Raw genomic sequence first — 22,857 nt, 5'->3', positions numbered from 1 at the left:
TTTGGGTTCGTGAAGGGCTGATCATGTTTCCTGAACCTGACTGATTCTTCGAATCAGTCTCCAGAGCTGTGGACGAGGGTAAGGTGGTCTGCACAGCCTACTGGGACCTCGTCAAGGACACCATCCCCAACTCTGGGCATAAATCTGTACATCACTCGATGGGTTGCCAACTGGCTTACTGACAACCGACACTGTAAAGTAGCAGACTCCAAATCCAGCTCCAGACAAGTGAAAAGTGGAGTACCTCAGGGTTCAGTCCTGGGACCGTTCTTATTTGGCATCTACTTCTCTGAAGTACACGCCAACACTAAGGGACTCTGGCTAACAAAGTTTGCAGATGACTGCAAACTGGAAGCCATTACTGAATCCCCAAATGTGGATATTCTACAAAAAGGCCTTACAGAAACAGATGCTTGGTGCCAGAGCCATGGGCTCAAGCTCAATGCCAAAAAATGTATAGTTATCCCCTTTAGGAAAACCATGTACCCATGAATTCCACATAGGTGGCAGTACACTAAAAAAAAAACAAAAGTGTGATAAGAGACTTAAGAACACAGGTGGACAGTGGTCTCACCTTCGATAACCACATCGCCACAACAGTCAGGAAATCCTTCTATGTGGCACACCTCATCACAAAGTGCTTTTCATCCAGAAAAAAGGAGGTCGCTGTCCCACTGAACTCATCCCTCATTAGACCAATCAGAGTACAGCACCCCATTTGGTATGTACCTCAGAAGACATCTGCAACAACTGGAAAGGCCGGAGAAACACCTCACTAAAAGAATCACAGGCCTAAAGCAGATGCCCTACGCTGACCGACTAAAAAAACACCAGCTATACTCTGTTGCATATCGTCTACTCAGAGACGATCTCTGCCTAACATACAAGGCCATGCCAAACCCAGAGCTATTGGACATGCTACACTTAAAAGAAATCCCAATCTATCAGAGCCACACACTCCAGGGATCTAAACCTTGTCATCACAATGAACAAAACATGCTGGAGGAATAGGTTCCTGACCCATGACTCCCCATACTCTGGAATAGACTGCCCATACATGTCAAGCAGAGTGCCTCCTTGGGCTTCTTCAAAAGAAACCTTGACAACTGGATGGGAGATAGGAAATTTACCCTGGGGAATCACATCAGTCGCCCTGCTAGACAGGGGTCCAGGGAAGTAAATATTGTGGTAAAATAGCCAGGGAACTGTTATGGATAGGCTTGTATAGGCCCTAGGGCCAATAGCCTAGTACCAACCTATGAATGAAGTCCAATACTTACTGTCACAGTGGGGGCTGTACAGTACAGCAACCGGTGACAGTTACACTTACTAATGCTAACTTACTAATGCTAAGATTGCTTTACTACAGAGTAAGGGGAATACGTCAATAGACTTCTAAGATTTAATATGAATTCACTAAACTGTACTCGACTACACTGCTCACAGTTACACTATGCAGAATAAATAAAGGAAATGAAAAGAGCTGCATAATTAAGATAAGCTTTTTGAAGCGTTCATAAAAAGTAAAGAGTCTTGCCTAACCACCCCCACTACACACACACAAAAATGTAATAACCTTATTGTTTCCCAGTGATCAGGGACTGGGAGCTTTGACAGAAATTGAATATTGTTCATTGGATCACAAGAGGTTACTAGGCCAACAACTCCAGGGCCCATATAAGCATAGCCAAGTTCAACCTGTGTTCCTAAGGGTGTCTGCTTCAAGCAGACACTAAAATCAGCACCTACTGCCACTGCCCAAGAGGGACAGAGGCGGAACAACAGGGTCAATTTCCAGTTACCCATCCAATTATCCAAATTACGCTTAAATAGGACCAACAAGGAGCTTTGTTTAACATGAATAGGAAGCTTGTTCCAACGGTGGACAACCTTTGAGACAAATCTGTCGCCAGCAAGTTCTATTGATGTCCCATACCAGGTTAAGATCCTTTGAACGAGTGACCCGTGTGCCATTATGACTTGAGAATGTGCAGCATTTCCATTAAAGCTGGGTTAGAGATATACAAGGCACAGGTCACCTCTGAGCAGCCTGTACGACAGTAAAGTGACAATGATTTCAGTCTGTCCGTATAAGACAGATCTTGAAGACCGTGAATTTTCTTTGTGAGGAACCTCTGTGGTCTCTCCAATTGCTGCAGGTGTTTGGAAAAGAACATACCATAGGGAGAATTGCACTCTATTATTGACCTGATGAAGGATGAGTACAGGGTGGTTGTAACTTCTTTTCCTGGAGGCAATGCCCTTACTTAGGAGATGAGCAATATAAAACGCCTCTCATCACTGTGGAAACATGGTGATCGAAGTTAAGGTTGCTGTCGACCTGTGTGCCCAAATCTCTCACCATGCTTGGGGTACTGCTACTGATGTGGTAGTTTGCAGGAACATCACCCTTGCAGAAGGGGATGATGATGCATTTGTTTGCATTAAGTTTAAGACCACGACTTTGGGACCAGTCAATAAATTGCATAAGACCTTCTTTGCAGGATGTCGACATTGCTAGGGGCTTCAATGATTCCTCCCAGTTTGCAGTCATCAGCAAACTTTGTTAGCCACAGTCCTTTAGTTTTAGCCTGTACTTTGGAGAAGTAGATTCCAAACAGTAAGGGTCACAGAACCGATCCCTGTGCAACACCCACTGGCTGTGGGTCTGCTAGAGGAGGTGTAGTCCTCTATTTTGTACGAGTTCTATCAGTGAGCCAGTTTGCAACCCACCTGACAATATATTAGTTGATACTCAGTTCGGTGAGTATCAATGATGCCCAAATGGGAGATTGTCAAAGGCCTTGGCTACGTCTAGGTAGGCCATATGCACAGATTTGCCCTTGTCTAGGGCTTTGGTGACTCTCTCGAAAATGCCCACCAAGTATAACAGGCACGGTCTCCCCTTGACAAAGCCAACCTGGATGGGGTCAAGCATTTGGAGATTTCCTATATATTTGTTGTTAAGATTCATGAGGATTCGTTCCATGGCTTTGCAGATAAGGCTGGTCAGGCTAATGGGTCTATAGTTCCCAGGGTCTGTGGATGCAGCCCATTTATGCAAAAGGATGACAGTAACAGTTTTCCATTATGTTAGGACAAAGCCAGTGCTTAGGCTTTGATTGAAAAGTGTGCCCAGTTGTGATAGAAGCACAGCCTGGGATGTTAATTGTGTTCAGAGGGAATCAAAATTTAGCTGCATAAAAGTTAAGCGAAATCAGGAGTAGGGTGGAGGATGACAACTTGGAGGTATCAGGACATGTTTCTTTTGGTCAGAATTTTAGACTCTGGGATTGCCCCTTTAACATCTTTATTAAATCTTCAAACTTTAAATTGTAGTATGGGTTTATAGACAATATTAGAAGACAAATCACCACAAGTTTACAATGTTCTTGCCATGCAGTATACATTATGCACTCAAACAATTTCGACAAGATTATATAAATTGCCTTCCCTTAAACCCTTCTCCTCCTGAACATTACACTGCATGCACTGTTTCCACATATACCATTTACTTCCATGACATTCACTCCCTTCCCCCTTTTATCAACAAGCTTTATAACAAAAAGAAAAGAATTTTGACCAAAAGCAAGCAGAGAAATTCACAGAATGTTAGAGCCCTTGTCACTGAAAAACACAGGAGCTTAAAATCCACAAAAGCCAAGTCTGAGGCAAAAACAGCTAGCCAAGCCATTACAAGATATTTTTACTTTCATTCATAATCTCAAAAGCATAATGCAGCAATTTGCTGAGCTACGAAAGATGCTACTGACACCAAGTATAAAGACAGAGTGAGCCTACTGGCAGATAAATTTAGCTCTAACTTTACCCCTTTACCTGCCCCTCAAGATAGCTTAAGGCAAGCCAGTTTCAAAGCTATCACACAAGACCAAGTCCTAGAAGTGCTTTTAAAAACAGATGCATCTTAAATAGCACGAAGCACGATTTAGCCACCCCCAACACTAATCTCAGTCTCAATACGGGTTTTGTACCAAGTGGATGGAAAACAGCAACAGTCATCTCCCTGCATACGGGATAACCTTCCACAGACCCAAGCAATTAGACCCATAAAAATCTTACCAGCCTCACATGCAAAGCCATAGGAAGAATTATCATGGAACTAATCAATCAGGACATGGGGAACCTCCAAACACTGGACCCATCCGTTTGGATTCAAGAGCAGGTCATGCTTACCCAACCTGGTGGATTTTTTTGAAGAGGTCACCAAGAAATGGATGAAGGTAAAACAGTACACAACACATACCTCAATCTGGTCAAAGCTTTAAACACAATGCCCCACTCCAACATAGTAGAAAAGTTAAATAAACTAGGAATAAATGCCATTGTCAACAGCTCTGGGTTTGACATAGCTTTATATGTTAGGCAGAGATCACCTCGGAGTAGGAGATATGCTACAGAGTAAAGCTGGAGTTTTTTGAGACTATCAGTGTAGGGCATCTGTCTGAGGCCAGTAATTCTCTTTGTGAGGTACTTCTGTGGCCTTTCCAGCTGCTGCAGATGTCTTGTGTGGTACATTTCAAAAGGGGCGTTGTACTCTATAATGGGTCTAATGAGTGTCGAGTAGAGGGGAACAATGACCTCTCTTTTTCCTGGATGAGAACCCTTTTGTGATGAGGTGCTATGTAGAAGGATTTCCTGACTAATGTGGCAATGTGACTATCAAAGGAGAGACTACTGTCCACCTGGGTCCCAAGGACTCTTATCACACATTCGTTGTTAAGAAGACTGCCGCCTATGTAGCAGTTCATGGGTACAGAGTTTTTACCAAAGGGTTCGGGAAGGTTCGTCTTAAATAACTGGTGTCAAAATTATGGACTGAAACTAAATTCCAAAAAAAAAAAAAACATTATTGCATCCTTTGGGAATTTAAAACTTTATATTTGTTTACCAGGGTAGTGCACTGATCTCAATGGACCATTTGCAGGCACAGCCCGTGTGAACAGGATCATTTACAGATACAAGGATAAGCTTAAAATAAATACATACATACACACACTTACAGAAGCAAGAATATGCCACAACATTTATCTCAAGAAGCAGTTAAAACATCGATGGCTTATACTACGGGGGATAGCAAATTACATAGAGAGGTATGAAAAAGTAAGAGAGACAAGCAAGAATAGTCTCAAGAAAAGATAGCATGGGGGAAAAGACAGAAAAAGTGCAAGGCATGCACAGGAAAGGAGTAGTAAAAATAAGTGCTAGGGAGATAGAAAGAGAACAGGGAAGTAGAAAAAATGAGAGTCAGACTGTAGTAGCTTTGACCAATATAATGTCCCCTTTGGCATGTATCTGACCAGACACAGTAAACAACTGGAACATCAAGAGATAGCTTACTAAAATGACACAAGGCCTACATAACATGTCCCATGTGGACCGACTCACAACCCTGTCAATGTATACTCTGTATCCTACAGACAGAAAGGAGACTTGTGTCTGGCATATAAGGCATCCACCTACCAAATATTGATGGATTTAATGCACACCAACAAGTCAAATTGCATCAGAAATACAATGGATATAAAAAGTTTACACACCCCTGTTAATGCCAGGTTTTTGTGATAAAAAAAAAAAAAAAAAAATACAAACCCTGAGACCACAATAAATCATTTCAAAACTTACCACCTTTAACGTGACCTATAACCTGTACAATTCAATTGAAAAAACAATCTGTTAGGGGGAAAAAATAAATAAATTAAAAAAATATAAAAAACATACAACATGCTGGTTGCATAAGTGTGCACACCTTAAACTAATACTTTGCTGAAGCACCTTTTGATTTAATTACAGCATTCAGTCTTCTTGGGTACAAACCAGCCATCAATTAGAGAGACTCTTATTAACCCCAAATAAAGTTAAGCTATCCTAGTAAAATTTTCTCAGTTCCCCGCTACAGAAAAAGACATGGTTCGCAGAGAGCTTACAAAGCAAAGGGATCTCATTGTTGAAAGGCATCAAGTCAGGAGAAGGGTACAAAAAACTTTACACAGCATTGAATATACCATGGAAGACAGTCATCAAAACGTGGAGAAAATAAGGGACGACAATGACATTGCAAAGAACAGATGTTCCTCCAAAACTGATGAAAAGACGAGACAAAAACTGGACAGGGAGGCTGCCAAGAGACATACAGCAACACAGAAGGAGCAGCAGGAATTTCTGGCAAGTACTGGTTGTGTACTACATGTGCCAACAATCTCCTGTATTCCCCATACGTTTGTACTATGGGGTAGGGTTGCAAGACAGAAGCCTGATCTTACACAGAAAAACATCCAGGCATTGGTAAAATTTGCAAAACAATATATCAAGTCTCTCAAAAGCATGTGGGAAAATGTGTTATGGTCCGATGAGACCAAGGGTGAACTTTTTGGTCACAATTCCAAAAGGTACGTTTGGCGCAAAAACACTTCACATCACCAAAAGAACACATCCCCACGGTGAAGCATGGTGGTGGCAGTATCATGCTTTGGGGTTGCTTTTCTTCAGCTGGAACTGGGGCTTTAGTGAAGGTGGAGGAAATAATGAACAGTTCAAAATACCAGTCACTTTTGGCCCAAAACCTTTTCAGGCATCTGCTAAGATGAAGAGGAATTTCACCTTTCAACAAAACAAAGACCCCAAGCATACATCCAAATCAACAAAAGAATGGATTCACCAGAAGAAAATTAAAGATTTAAAATGACCCAGCCAGAGCCCAGACCTAAATCAAATAGAAAATCTATGGGGTGACCTGAAGAGTGCTGTGCACAAAAAAGAGATGCCCTCACAATCTGACAGGTTTGGAGCGCTTTTGCGAGGAGGAGTGGGCAAATATTGCCAGGACAAGATGTGCCTTGCTGATAGACTCCTACAAAGGAAGACTGAATGATGTAATTAAATCAAAAGGTGCTTCAACAAAGTATTAATTTAAGGGTGTGCACACTTGCGCGACCAGCGCATTGTACGTTTTTTTATTACCCCACCCCCCAACAGATTTGTTTTTCAATTGAATTGTACAGGTTATAGGTCACGTTAAAGGTGAGAAAAGCTTTGAAATCTCCTACAAAAGAAGACTGAATGATGTAATTAAATCAAAAGGTGCTTCAACAAAGTATTAGTTTAAGGGTGTGCACACTTGCGCGACCAGCGCATTGTACGTTTTTTTTATTACCCCCCCCCCCAACAGATTTGTTTTTCAATTGAATTGTACAGGTTATAGGTCACGTTAAAGGTGAGAAAATCTTTGAAATGATTTACTGTGGTCTCATTTTTTTTACTTTTAACAGGGATGTGTAAACTTTTTATATCCACTGTACTTGATCTAGAGATCTAAACCTTTTCTGCAACACCAACAAATGATTTGGAGGGACAGGTACATTTTCTAAAGGATTCCACTGCTGTGGAACAAATTCCCTATCCACATAAAACAAAGTTCAAGCACAACTCACATCTATGGATAGGAAGCAGAAAATTTACCCTAGGACTGCCCCCTGTACTACTAATGGACTGACACAGCTCATAAATGTGTTATCCAGTGCAGGGGTCCCCTCAAATTATGGCATAATCCCACTTAGTTATCTCATTAGGGATAATAGCCAATTTTCAATAGGGATAACATCCACTTATCAACCATGGGATGGCCAAGGCCAATCTCTAACCAAATGGGATACGGTTAATTCGAGCACAAAAAAGGAAAACTGACAGGCTTAAAATGGCCTGCAAGGGCAGCTAGTCTAATACCTGCATATGAACCGAAAAGGATCTCTCTTCCACTTTTGTCTCCTTTACAAAATCAACAATTTCCTTTACGCTGGGAATAGATTTCCAATTTCCATTTTCTAAGGATTGCTTTTTTGACAGCTAACATTAAACAAAGTAAGGCCATGATGGGTCTAAGCAAATCAGATACCATATATCATATCATCAAAAGAATAATTTCCTAAGTTGCAACCACCCTTTCCCATATTTCTGTCAAAGTATTCTATAGGGATTTTTTTTTTTACAGTCAGTCAACCCATTACACAAAATGTTCACAATTACCTGCGTCTTCAACATCATACCTCCAACATTTGCTATCTGTAGAAAAAAATAAATCTTTCCAAGTAAACTTGGAGTATAAAAATGCCTACACAAACACGTCAATGCAAAAAATCCTAAACATTTTGGAATCCATTACATACTTGGGAGCCTTATAAATTTCTTCTTTTTTCCTTGCAAGCTGGCTTTCCATATTATCTTTTCAATATTTTCCACCCTTCTCTGACCCAATGATCCCTTTTTAAAATTCAATTGCCGTTCGAGACTCAAACAATTCTACAAGGACTGGTCCTTTACTTAGCACTACCCTATTGCTCTGCCTATACTTTATCATCAATATCTGAACAGGAAGATGGTCTCTAACCTGCATTCCAAATGCCTGCTTAGCCTCATCCACCTTTCCATTCTGAGCTATTTGCTCATATCCTCCAGTAAATTCCAGCCACTCATTTTCTATTTTCTCACTGCCCTAGTTCTTAGAAAACTTTCTGCTACTTTACGAATACAATTTTACATATGGTTGCTATCATTTTCCCTTAAGAATATGCACTCAAAATTCTAATCTTTATCTTGACAACCTCGTCTACTCAACTATACCATCACTCTTTCCCACTCAGATTCATAACCTTTTGTTTATTCTACATATAACCACTTAACTGCACAGTTCTGAAGTACCCGTTCAAGTCAGGAAATTCTAATCCACCTTGCTCTATGGGAGAATCAGCTTGCCCATTTAACCCCCCCCCCTCTAAAATAAATTCCATCAGCTCTTTACAACTACCCATGTTGTCTCTGGTACATAAAAATACACCACTAAGGAGAACACACATTTTCACTACTTGTATTTTACTACCCATCTCCATAAACCAATGGTTTCCCTTTTCCCAATTTTTATATTACCTTAACTTAATCTGTATCCTGGATAGATATGAAACTGTCACGAGAGGTTACCAGGTACAAAATAACATCTGAAAATAAAGCTAACTTTAAGAGTACTATGCCATTTACATGACTGAATTTGTGAATCCTTTATTCTCTTTGATCAGTAGTTATAAATATGAAGCAAAAACAATGGGTTAAGATGATATCACTGGCTGGCTCCTATGTTCAAGCACAGCTTGTCAGACAGAAATCTTCCCACCTTAACTCTTGCCTCTGACCCTCAAGGACTGCAGATACACCCTAATCAATAAAACCCACCTGACTACATCAAAAATTTTCTCTGCATCAAGACCCAAGAGGAGCAGCAAAGCATTCTTACACTCTGCTTTCCTTTGTATCATTATTGTAGCATTAAATGTTGTCAAAGGTTTGTTCCCTCCACAAATAAAACACTGGTCCACGTCAAACACCTTTGTAATTTTATTACACAGTCAAAACAAATATTTATGATCATGGTTTAAAACTGAAACAGATCTGCATGAAGCCAGACTGGAAGGGTCTTTATCCTTTTTGGCGATACAGCCAAAACAGACCCTCCACCAAAGATACTGTTACACCGTCCCAAACAAAAATTTCCATTATCTTTTTCACTTTTCTCTCCGAAAATTCAACATTTCCACAGGAATACAGTCTGTTCATAAAGACTTTCTCATTGATTAGATCTCACCATTTTACCTCATCATTTTCGCTAGTCTCTTCCTAATTTAGCTATTAACTGCTAAAGCTAATATTTTTCTAACCTTACCATAACCAAGTCTTCCACAAATATCTTCATTTGCATCTTTCCCTGGTTCCATGGCCTCAGCTTTACACGCATCTTCATAAAAATCTCCCAAAACATCTGTAACACATGGTTGACTCCCCGCCTACATTTGGATAAAACTGTTTCTACTCTCTACTGTCTAGGTCATCGTGCTAGATTATTTTTGCTCTGTGGGGTTATCAGAAATAGCTGAACAACTTTTCTACACTTGTTTGTGATCCAAATACTCCCTTAATTTTTCACTATTTAAGAGGTTTTGAGGTGAATTTATACTAGAGGAATCCATGCCACTCATATTTTTTTAAATAACTGACAGATTGTAATAGGGGCTCTGAACTGTATACACAACACAAAGCCCAAACAGTATTGCTTTAGTATCAACTTGTCTGACATTAGCCAATCAGCTGCAGCTCAGTAAGCTCAGGGAAAGAAAAAAAAAAAAAAAAAAGTGCAGTCACATAGAAATCATAATAATACCAACACCATTATACTGGCTGCAAGGTAAATGACACTGTTCCATGGCTAACCTTACAGTTATAGTCAAACAGTTTTAAGAAATGAAGAGAACGGACTTCCTGGCATTCATAAATCCTGGCATAAACTCAAAGTACTTCCTTACCGGCAGACATTTTATGCCTTCTAAAGGGTCCAGATCTTACACAATTGGCCTCATAAAAATACTTCTGAATCAAGCCTACAGAAAGAAAGCAAGCCTTCTACCACTTCCACCCAGAGCAGTGGACCCATGGGTAGCAAAGTTAAAGGTTGACTACACACAACCTTTTTCCTCCATTTCAGCTGTTTCCCCTAATAGCACCTTGCCTGAATGAAGTGAATTCTGGTCTTTGTACGCACAGTTTCACAATAAGATTTTAAATGTGTTTCTGCCTGCCATCTTACAGGATTAAAGTCAAAACAAATTGCTGCTCTTACACACAAAATACATAAACAGGTCTCCTGCTGTTTGATATCACTTGCCAATTTCTTTACCAGCTTTCAAAGCCAGAAAACACTTTCCAGACAAATCTCCATGCACAACAAAGACTTTTGATCGGGTCTCCACCTGTAGCCCTATAGTACGAGTTCTCAAAAGGGTTGCCAATTCACCTCTCTATCACACTAAGCAAACTTCTTGGCATCCATGTCTCAAATATATAATAAGCAGGTTACGTTTGCAAACTGTCCATAATCCTCGGTGTTACAGCAGTCCTAGGCCAGTTATGTGCCGATTTTTTGAAGTTATGTTGCTTCAATCTAAAAAAAGCCTTTCTATCACTGAGATTAGGGGAGGGGGTATTGTCTTGTAAAATGTTTAGAACGACAACACTCAGTCCAGCTATAGTTACATCTCAATCACAACAGCTGCGTACCTGCATGTTTCTAGCAGCCTGTTGAACAGAGTGGCATAAATGGAAGCAGTTGTTTCAAGACAGTACCCACACAGACCCTTTCAGACAGTAAATATGCTGTCTTTTTATGCGCCAGCAAAACAAAATGTTTTTACATGCCAGCCAAAATACTAGTCAGTAGTGAAATATATCATTTTAAAAAGTAATAACTATGCTTTTACAGCCAAAAGAATTTCTTGCAATTACAGTAGAAAAGAAAGCTTAACTGATGTACTTGTTAGCATGATGGCCAATAATCCCTCTACAATAGCAAGGCATCTGTTCATTATCAGATATAAAACACTTTTATTCTTTACATGTCCTGTAATAAAATAATGGATGAAGCAAGGGATAAGGCTACTAGGAAACTACTGTGCTTCACTGGTCATCCAACTCACGGATACACTAAAGCAGGCATGCATAATAATTACTACATTTCAGAACTCCTACCACTTCATAGACCATACTGATTGGTACTGCTCAATGACAACAGCTGTTGTACTGTAAAGAGGAATGGTCAAAGCAAGTACACATAGATAAGCATTGGGAAGCAGCAGGGCAACGAGAAACTATTCCCATTAAAAAAGAAACACTGGTATTTTAGACTAGATCACCAACTTGTCTTTTTAGCAGTCATGTTTTGCAACGCTTTCTGCACTGTACTTTGAACCCACTTTGATACTGCTTAGCTACAGACAAAATAATGTGTTATACTTAAAAGACAACAAGGGGATTCTATTATTAAATGCTCAACTTCTCTTTTTTCTCCCTAATAAATAATACAGCATTTAAAATATTTTAAATGGACTCTCTCCACTAGAACAGTACGTTACTGTACTGTGTTGGCTTCACTTTCAAAAAACTTTCGTCCAATCCTGGAAAAGTCTCCAATTCACTGATGACATCAAGGCCACTGGATACAGGTAGTTTTCTGGCTATTTCCCTCCCCAAACTGACATCACTACCGTCCTAAAAACCCACCCATGCTGTGATGCACAGCTACCTGGACCTTCTCCTACCCATACAGAAAGTAAAGGCTAGAACAAGGAAACAGTACATGAGTCAAGTCTCCTGCAGTGAGCTGTCAATCACAGTAGGTCTTAAAGTCTTTCGGCTTTTCCCGGTTAGGGGTCACCTCAGCGAAACTCCGGTCCGCTCATGATTGGCAGTGGATTTTACGGTGCAGAGTTTCCAGCCCAACGCCAAACCTTCAATGAAGGCACGCCCATTCACGCTCGCACCTACCTGCATGTCTAACGTCACTCGACCGCAGGGAGGACATGCAGACTCCACACAGAAGGCGCTCCAGCCGAGAATCGAACGGGAGAACCTCTTGCTGTGAGATTACAACGCTAACCGCTGCACCACTGCGGTTGTCAATCACAGTAGGTAACAGCTGAAATTACACTTAGCACTTTGACAGCTAGGGAAGTTAGGTGTAAAATGGGGATGGGAGACGAGTCAAATTAGTACAAATTCAGACTTCACAAAAGACAATTTAGCCTTTCTAAAAAGCAGCAGCAGTAAAAAGCACTTTGAAAGTCTGTTCTGTGGCATTTGCACTGTTTGTGTTTTAAGTAGTCATTGAACGGCATGAAATGTTACTTAAAACTGACTGAAAGACAGCAGTGTATGCATGTAAAATCAGTGCAGTGACAGGAGTTTTAGGAAGACAGAGGCCTGCGTGATGCATTATTAATTTTTTTTTTCAGACAAGCACTGCATTATGGAATGCCTACAGGCAGACTAAACAATCAGAATTACTTCAAGATGCCAGACCCCATGTGGTCAGACTCAGAAAATACGTATAATGTAAATAGTCCCAAAGTGGTGTTAAAATGTAGGAAACTCCAAACCATGACTAAATATTTTTTTTTGAGTCTGAGTGCAGTTCTTTAAATGTCTGGAAAACTAGTGCTCCCCATCAACAAATTTCAGAATTTCAACGCATGGAAACAAAACTTCTATTTTTAGATCACCTTAAATCAATAGCAGAAAGCTGTTAATCACAGCACTCTGATATAAAGAAACAACTTTCTGACAATACTCTATCTAAAGAGGGGAAGACAGCTCTGTGATCAAATGATGAGGACTACTATTATTTGTAGTCAGGAGTTTCACAATAAGGACTGTTTATCAAGCATGACACTGTGCATTACAGAAACCCATGCAAAATCTAGGATGATACCTAAACCTATGAAATCTGCTGAAAAAGTTCAGAGTACAGTAAGCCTAACAGCTACCCAAATAAGGTCCCACCTTTCATTAAATGGTACTCAAGTGAACCACCTTAACAGATCATAACATCGTGTGATGTAACCTTTATACAATAACTGCCAGGTCCCAACAAGAATAAAGTAAACGGTTAACAGTCAGCACACTTGCATACAGCTGGACAAAATTTATATTCGGAGATTTCACACACAGTTCTGCTCTACAGATAAAACTGCACACAGTCTGCTCTACAGATAAAACTGCACACATACCTACCGCAAGTGGAGGTGGTGCTGCGACACTCCTGGCTAGATACATTTGCTTACCTAGTTGGCATAAGATGATTATAGTTGAACACCTTCACAAAAGTCTTAATCTTGGACCGCTTGGCAATCTTTTTCTTCCCCATTGGGGCGGTGACCTTACGAGGATATCGGTTGATTCCTGCCACTAAGGCATGACTGTATGGTCTGTCAGCAGTGCCATCATCATGGTTCTGTTAAGGTAAAAACATTAAATATTTTTAAATTAAAAATTGCAACCGATTAAAAGAACCATTAATGTGTGTCAAATTATAAAACCCACTAAATATTAAAAAATGAACAGATTTAACATGAAAGTTACGAATTCTGCTGTACAATTGAGATACTATGAAACCAGAAACCTTCAAAGCTGTACACCATGCGAAAGCCACATGACTCAAATGTATCCCATGAGTTAACCCCTACGTCACTAGATGGGTTGCAAACTGGCTCAAGGATAGAACCCACATGGTTAGAATTGCTGGAGCCATGTCAGACTCCAAACCAGTTACAAGTGGCGTCCCACAAGGCTCAGTCCTGGGACCTCTCTTGTTCGGTATATATTTCTCGGAGGTACAGGCCAACACGGAAGGACTGTGGCTGACCAAGTTCGCAGATGACTGCAAACTGGGCGCCATAATCGACTCTCCAGCCGACACAAGCATCCTCCAAAAGGGCCTCATAGAAACAGACAACTGGTGCCAGAGCCATGGCCTCAAGCTAAACACCAAAAAGTGTATAGTCATCCCCTTTGGCAAAAACAAAGTGCCCACAAATTACCACAAAGGTGGTAATCCATTAAGTACAGAAGTAATTAGGGACCTGGGGACCCAAGTTGATAGCAATCTCTCATTTGACAACCACGTGGCCAAAGTGGTTAGAAAAACATTTTATATAGCCCACCTAATCATGAAGGGATCCACATCTAGATCAGGGGAGGTCATCGTGCCTCTTTACTCATCCCTCATCAGGCCCATAATTGAGTACAATGCCCCTTTTGGGATGTACCTTACCAGACATCCTGCAGCAACTGGAAAGACCCCAAAAGTACCTCACCAAGAGGATCAAAGGGCTCAAACAGATGCCATATGCTGCCCGGTTAAAGAAACTCCAGCTCTACTCAGTGGCATACCGCCTGCTCAGAGGCGATCTGTGCCTGACGTATAAAGCCATGTCCAACCTGGAATTAATGGACATGCTGCACCTCAGAAAATCCAAATCCCATTGAGCCACGGGCTCGAGAGACTTGAGCCACAGCACTGAAATAAATAGGACATGCTGGAGGGACAGATTCATAACCCAGAGGCTCCCTTCACTCTGGAATAAAATCCCAGTCCAGGTCAGGCAGAGTCCCTCATTGACTCTCTTCAAGAGGAATCTTGATGGGTGGATGGGGAGAGCATAGGTTTACCCCGGGTATCACTTCTGTGTCACTGTTAGACAGAGGCACAGTATACTAACCTCGAAAAAGGGCATAGCAAAATTAATTTAAAATGGGTGGCGAAAGCCAAACACACTCTGGCTAGGCTTATAAATGCCCTAGGGCAGATAGCCTAGTATGAACCTATGAGTTACTGTGCCTTTGAGGATATTCTAAAGAGTGTAGGTTAGCTAGGACAGATTTATTGATTACCTCTGTCCAGAGACACAACCCCCCCCCCCCCAAGTCTGGCACCTATTTCCCATTCACTGGTCCACGAAACTCCTAAATTGAGTTAGTGAAAGGCCCTCTTCACGTGGCTAGGAAGTTTATTCCAGAGAATCAGAACTCTGAAATGCACATATGTCCCTTCAACAAGTCCTATTTAGGTTGTAAGCAAAGTTTAGGTCCTTGGATCTTGTAGCTGTGATGCTGTTCATTTTGATGACATGCAAAAGGTCTACCAGAGCAGGACACAAGGATCTCTTTTATGCCAGGTACAGATCACCTCTCAGCAGTCTGCAAGAAACAGTATAGAGAGAAGGCTTGGAGGTGATCTGTACAAGACATTGTGTTTACTCCTGGTGTTCTTTTTGAAAGGAACCCCTGTAGATGTCCTAAGTTGTTGTACGTGCCTGGTCAAGTACAAACCAAAGGATGCGTTATACTCAATGATGGGTCTGATGAGGGATGACTACAGTAGCATGAGGACCTCCTTGAACCTAGATGTCATGCCCCCACTTATATGCCAGAGCAATACAGAATGGCTTTTCTGCTACCTTAAGACATATGTTACTCAAAGATCAGGTTTCTATCTACACATGTCCCCAGATCCCCGACTACTGGGTCTATCCCTTTTTAATTTCTCCAAATCTTTTGAAGTGCTATGAACAGCACTTTTGGCAGACAAAGAATGAAACAATACTAATTTCATGAACTTTAATCGTACTTTGACTTACGAATGGGGTCCATTCCAGTCATGGTATTAGTCGACTCCCAGGGATACTTACTGATGAGGTAGTTTCTCCCGAGTGCCTGACTTTCCAAAGGTACCACAATGCATTTCTTGGCATGGAGTTTTAAGCCAAAGCACCACTGACTTGTTTGCATTACAACTTCCTGTAAAACGCTGGCATCTTTAGGGGTGGGGTGGAGTCTATGACTTAGTTTGCCAGCGTCTACAAACAGTCACACAAAGACCCTTGACATTAGCCTTGATCTCCAAGAAGTAGGTGGCAAAAAAGGAAAGGACCCAGCACACAGCCTCTTTATGGAAATGGTCACCCCTATTCTAACTTCCTGAGTCTCAGAGAGCCAGATGGCTATACAGCATGTGACATCAGCATTGTAGACAAACTCTCAGACATAGGCATAAACACTGAAATGGGGTATTGTATTACATGCCTTAGTTGGGTCAATGCAAACAATATACACTTCTTTGCCCTCATCTACTGCCTTAATGACCTTCTCAAAGTCATCCACCAGGTTGAGTAAGCATTTAAAAACCTTGAAACCAAACTTGGTGGGGTCCAATGTCGGAAGGTTTTCTATGTCACTTTTAATCATTTCCATGATTCCATGGCTTTGTATGAGACTAGCCACACTAATGGGTCTGTAGACTGCCTGTCCTTGTGCAGAGGGATAACTGTTGCAATCTACCATTCATGTGGCACAAAACCTTTTTGGAGGCTAGTTGAATAGTGACTCCAGTGGCCCTGAAAAGGCATCCTGGGGTATTACCAAGGCTCATCGAAACAGAGTTCTTTGCCTTAGAGAATGCAGCTACGACTTACCTCCCTCCACCTCAACCAATAGTTGGGAGCATATTAGATGTCATTTTCTGGGAGGTGGCTGGGGTGGAGCCAAATATGCCAGCCAGTAGACTTTTTGTAAATCCCAGCTTTGTGAATGTGGCTTCATTTACAACCAGTTTGGCACACTGTTGTGTGCTGCCTTTCAGGCTTCTGACATAACTGAAAAAAAAAGCCTTATGGCTGTCCTTGGCCTGTGAAGCTATCTTTACCTCAAAATTTGCTTTCTTGGATTTAGTCATTTTAGTTGTCTATTCTAGATAATCTTTTTGGGTATTACAATTCCTAATTTAACTGTAACTTTTTCGTTTGTTGTAAATCTTGTTTAAATTTTGTATTCCACAAGGGTGGTTTGTTTTTAGCTTATTTTTTGGGCTTACTTCTGGGAGGTACAGCAGCCTCTACTCTACCACTGACATGGCTGTACAGAGTTTCTGTAAACAATTCTGCATAGGCTGCTGTGTTAACTGGGTTTGGAAGTGTTTGGAATTTTGAGAGATTATCGCATAATAAGAGGTAGCTTGCCCTGGAATAGTTCCTAACTGTTAACTGAGTTTACTGGGGTTGCAGAATTTTATTTCAAAGGACACAGCTTTGTGATCTGACATTGCAGAATTTTATTTCAAAGGACACAGCTTTGTGATCTGACATTGCAGAATTTTATTTCAAAGGACACAGCTTTGTGATCTGACATCACCAGAGAGGACATGACACTGGATAGGGAGCAACATTCTCCTACATTTGTGAGTACCAGGTCCAAAAAGCTTTTCTCTCTACTGGGTGTATGCAGTCTCTCATCTAGGGTGTTTGTTTTACAAAGTCCAAGAATCTCTATGACTGCAAATTTGGGTCGTGTTGATTCCCATTCTAAAGAGAAGTAAATAAAACCCCCAGGAGTATAACACTTGGTTGAATGGAGTGCGTCTGGTTATGGCTTTCCTGTGACAATCCTATGCAGAATGCCTCAAAGCCCCATCCCTCTCTTCTGTCTCCTACAGGCTGTTCAGGAGAGATCTATGCTTGGCATACAAGGTATTTTCACTCAGATGGAACTCCTGCACATCTGTAAAACAAATGTCACCAAAGGTATCCGTTCTACAGACAAACCTTGCATGTGATTAAACAGGACCTACTGGGGAGAAGGGTACATACCCCAGAAACTACCCCTTTTCTGGAACAGGCCCGCCATCCTTGTGAAGCAGTGTTCTTCCGTAACCCAATTTAAGTAGCCTGGACAGCTAGATGGGGAACCAGAAATTCATCCCTGGTTTGGCACCTATGTCTTTAATGGAAATAGGCAGTCTTAAATGGTTTACCTCTCAGGACACCGCTTACACTGCCAAGGGTATCAGAACTTGTCAGAGATTTGGGATGCATAAGTAGGCTTAAAAAGGCCACACTGGCCATTAACCTAGCACACACCTCCAAAACTAAGAACCACATGGGGAAAAAAATACATCTCCTGAGATACTATGCTTTGCAGGCAGTTTTGTAATTGACAAATTGCGTTGGAGACGTACTGTCACACTGCCTCCCTGAACAGCAGAGAGAACACAGTAGATGCAGAAGTACTACGTGCAACAGGTTCTTGCATGCAATACCAAGGGTACTAAACTTCTGCATTTAAACTGGTTTATACTACATTACAAATCCAATAATATCCTGCACATCACAAACCTCTAGCTCTCCAGAAGCTTAACATAAGGATAAAAAATTACTTGTAGTACGACAGATAATTTTTAGACCACAAAATTATTAAAATATAGCAGAATGACTCTCTTTAAAGTGTAATACCAGACTTTACAATCCTTTAAAAACCAAACTTGAAGGACTAGATCACTCAAAAGTCAGAGTAAATGCAAGTTGGCTAATGTCCATTAAATAATGCATTTCAAATAAATAGCCAAGTTGAACAAATAGCATGGGAAGCTGTAAGCCTATTATGTACATGCCATGTACAACTTGCATCCTGCAAGGTCCAGAGGCCTTCACTTAGATCAGAAATAAGGGCAAAGAATACAAACACACCACATTTGTGAACCACCTGTCCACCCCAAAAGCCCAGCAGGAGTGACACTCCTATACTGCACACTGAGCAACAGACATATCAAGAGCCGATTCCTAATAGGATCATTAGCATACTACACTAATAAAGAAATTTGGTATAGACTTCTGCTCTTACTGGCTCAGGAACACGTGTGGACAGGATGTGGTTGTGCAAATGTGCTTGTATGCACCACAGGAAATAGCTGGAAATTGTAGTTTCTCTATTCTAATACACCATAGCGTGCCTTGCTTAGCTGCATTATGACAGCACACCGTTTCTTGGACCCTGTGTACATGGATTTTTTTTTTTTTTGCATAGGTTGTCTGCAGATATACCTTTTTAGTCTTCTGTTGCTATACCACACAACAATCAGCGATTCCCAGGTCTGTAAATCTCTGATTATGCTGCAGAGCAAAAGCTGAATAATAGCCACGAACCTAAACATCTTCAAGAACATTACTGTGTACGTCAATCCACCACTGCATACCATGCCACCTCTCAACCTCAGCCTAAAAAAATCTGGACAAAGCCTAACATAATGGGGGGGGGGGGGGGAGAAACAAGGACACATTTTAAATATTGCTCTTATAATTAGAAAACTGTTAAAATTAAGATTTGTGTTAGCATACATTTTCTGAAGGACATGAAGTCTGATACTCAAATGCCATGTCATTTAAGGACTTCAATCCTCAGATCATCCCAGTGCTTTGTCAAAAAAGAGGAACAGACCAAAACTATGAGGCAAAAATCTGGACATTCTGTGAAAATCATAGTTTCAAGGTACGCTACAAACTAGCCCTTAAGGAATTGTGCAGAAGTGTGATATGCAGTCAACAGAGAGCACCAGCATTGCATAACTGTGCACTGTTAGCTCCTGCATTTACCATTTCTGCTATTCAGTCAGGATACAGTGAAAAACAGAATTAATAGTCTGAGAAGAGGACACACAAAAATAGTTGCAAAACTAAAGCTACTTAACAGCAGACATTTTCAAGCAAAATTACTAAACTTTACAATTCCAGTCACACACAATCATACTTCAGTGCATTATGAGTAGTTATTTTAAAAGCACTTCCTGCTTAAACAATAGAAAACAGAACTGCATAATAAACTCTCTCTCTATATATATATATATAAGTACCACAGACAGTTAAGAAAACCTTAGGAGAACAAACACTGCAAATAATGCTAAAGCAGCAACAGGCAAACTGAGATGAAAGAATACACCAAAAACACAGCAGAAATCAAGGCATCTGCCACACGATGACAAAGGCAGAACAGTACAAGATGAGAAACTGTTGATGGAAATCATGACAGGCGAATGATAGTAGTGAAAATGTTATTGGTGTTTTGGGGGTGGGAGGATTACTGGAAAAGGGCTACAATAAACAAATGTATTTATGACAAACCTTTTAACCACTCTGGATAGTCTATCTTCATCACAAATGAAAAGCATAGAAGGTATGCCAAGTAAGGATGTGGCACACCTACTATAAAGGTAGCAAAGGCAAAACCAACAAGTGAATACAGAAAAAAGAAACAAATGGCAGGCATTCCAGTTGTTAAAAGCTATAGCTACTGCAATAATTAACAGAAAAAAAAAAATCTTGAAATAAATTTCTTAGTTGTTTATGCAATCTTAAAATGAACCATTTTCTTTACCTTCACGATGACAGCCTTACGTCCAGCATATCGTCCTGCCAGTACCAAAACCACCTTCCCTGCTTTCATAAACTTTCCCATTTCTAAGGGGCAAGAAAATATGATAAATGCACTTAAAGAAAGCAAAACATTAAAAAGAAGCCATTATTAAGCAGTTATTAAATTCTGGGAGGTGTTGGCCTAACAGCAAAGGTCTTTACTTCACTGGTACAAGATACAGGGTTTGATTTTGACCTCTGGTTGGTGGCTAGGCTTGTAATAGCCTGTACAGTAACTGCTACTGCAATTTAGACAGGCCATTCATACAGGCTACAAGTTTACATTTTTTACTGTACAGTTACACTATACTGCTATTAATATGGTACAATTCAGCAGTTTCAGCAAGATTTGGAAGAGACAAGTGAGGGTCCAGACAAGGTACTGTAGTGTTGAATGCAGAAAATAACCATTTAGTATAGACTGTAAAAAGATAGCACCAGTGTTTCTCCACATTATCAGCATAATCAAAGTGCATCAGTTCCATAGGGAAACTTTAAATGGCATTCATACAATAAAGTTACAAAACATAAAGACATTATTATTAACAAAGATCATTACAAATCAAATGAACTGGTTTAATTACTTTTACTGGTTTCACCACTGAGTGACCAGTTTGTCACACGAAGCAACTGGGGACAGAAACATTACTATAAAAGAAACCTTCAAAATTATATATGAAAACCCCACACTTGTCCACATACTTTGCAGGAGTGCATCACAGCAATATACTTTGGAACATTTTTGGAATAAATACATTAAACATAATTTCAAATACTGGATGGGCGGAGGGTACCCACCAACATGGGCTAGCAATGCATTTTGAACGGATCTTTATGTAATTTACATAATGAGTGGTCTAGACATTCCATCCATTAAGTACCTCCACAGCCACTTTTAATATATGTCTTTATATTACACCTACAAGTACACCACATTCTACCCATACACCCAAAATCTATCTGAAGCTTAAAACATACAATTCGTAGATGTTGACGTTTTAGAAGTTAAGTAATGCATTTTTTTGTAACTGCGTGGGCCAGTGGGTTTGTACTTCACATACATGTATGACCATTTTTAACCATATTCTTGCCAACTGCACACGTTTCTTTACCTCGGTCTGCTTCTAGCTAACCTTTCCTCTACCCAAAGCTATCAGTAAGCATTACAGACCACACAAAACTACTGCAAAACATAAAAATTGGACACCAATGAGTTTGAAAAAAAAGTTAGTTATTGTCCTCTACTACAACAAAAACGAATTACTTAGCTAAACCAGTTCAAAATGTCAGTAAAAAACAGGTTCAACTACGCTGCTCGGGATTTAAAACACAAAGTAAAATCGATCCAGTCTTATTAAGGAGAGGACCGCTCATGGGGTGTTCTTTTTTCGGACAAAGGAAACGTACCACTGAATATTACTGGAGGTTTTTAACTATGAACCGCCAAAAGAGCTCACTACTTCCCGAACTTACAACGGCAAGCTCAGGTAGGGCTATAAAACATTATGTACCTTATCAAATGATACACCCTCGTGATGCATGCCAAACATCAGTCTCACCAGTCCTAATGTTGGTTAGATTATAGTGCAAATGCAGTACAGCTAATCCTGTAAAAAGTGCCTACAAAACTAATCCACCCAAGCACTATCTGCCTAAATTAACCATCACTCCTACTAGACCCAGTCTCAGCTAAACTTTGGGAAGCAAATAAAATACGAAAAAAGGGCAACGGGGAGTTAATAATGGTTGCTACTGACAGCAGGTACAACTTGCTGACAAAGTTATAACTCGGGAAATACCGCATAAACACTACCACAACGGATGTAAATAGATAAATACTTAAGAACTGGCCTCACCGATAGTATTCAATGGCCGTCACCAACAATAAAGGAAGTATAAGGGCAGCTAATAACCTTTGACACGGCATGAAGAGGCGTCATTTCCACTTCCGTTTCTATAACTGGGTTCTCTGAAGATCTTCTGGGTGTAGTGTTTTTTTTTTTTTCCTTTTCTTCCTTTGTTCGCTTATTTGCTTTAAAGGCAATAGTAACCTCACCCGAAACACGTATTAAAGTGCTCTTAGACTTTTCTGTTAGGTACAAATATTATATCAAGTCACATCATTGTTAAAATTTAAGACTACGTCCCTTTAGAAACTATAAATTATGTAGTTTCTTTCAAAGATTCAGGTGCACGGGTTGAATGCAGTGTACTATTTTGATTGTGGTATAAA

General features: G+C 40.4%; 1 protein-coding gene across 1 annotated transcript in view; it reads right to left on the bottom strand.

Annotated features, from left to right (window-relative positions):
* RPL27 (ribosomal protein L27) overlaps nucleotides 1–22,612 on the bottom strand; it is a 46,401-nt gene extending 23,789 nt beyond the window's left edge. Inside the window, exons 1-3 of the mRNA XM_044054663.1 lie at nucleotides 22,481–22,612; nucleotides 20,587–20,669; nucleotides 13,671–13,840 (exon numbers count right to left, since the gene is read on the bottom strand). Of these exons, the coding sequence (XP_043910598.1) occupies nucleotides 13,671–13,840; nucleotides 20,587–20,667 (251 nt within the window). The 5' untranslated portion in view covers nucleotides 20,668–20,669; nucleotides 22,481–22,612. The remainder of the gene's footprint in view (nucleotides 1–13,670; nucleotides 13,841–20,586; nucleotides 20,670–22,480) is intronic.
* Nucleotides 22,613–22,857: the final 245 nt, after the last annotated feature.

Source organism: Protopterus annectens, chromosome 13.part0 (genome assembly GCF_019279795.1).
Source record: "Protopterus annectens isolate FY-2018-M chromosome 13.part0, PAN1.0, whole genome shotgun sequence".
Taxonomy (NCBI): Eukaryota; Metazoa; Chordata; order Ceratodontiformes; family Protopteridae; genus Protopterus; species Protopterus annectens.
This window is presented reverse-complemented; position numbering and strand designations above follow the sequence as displayed.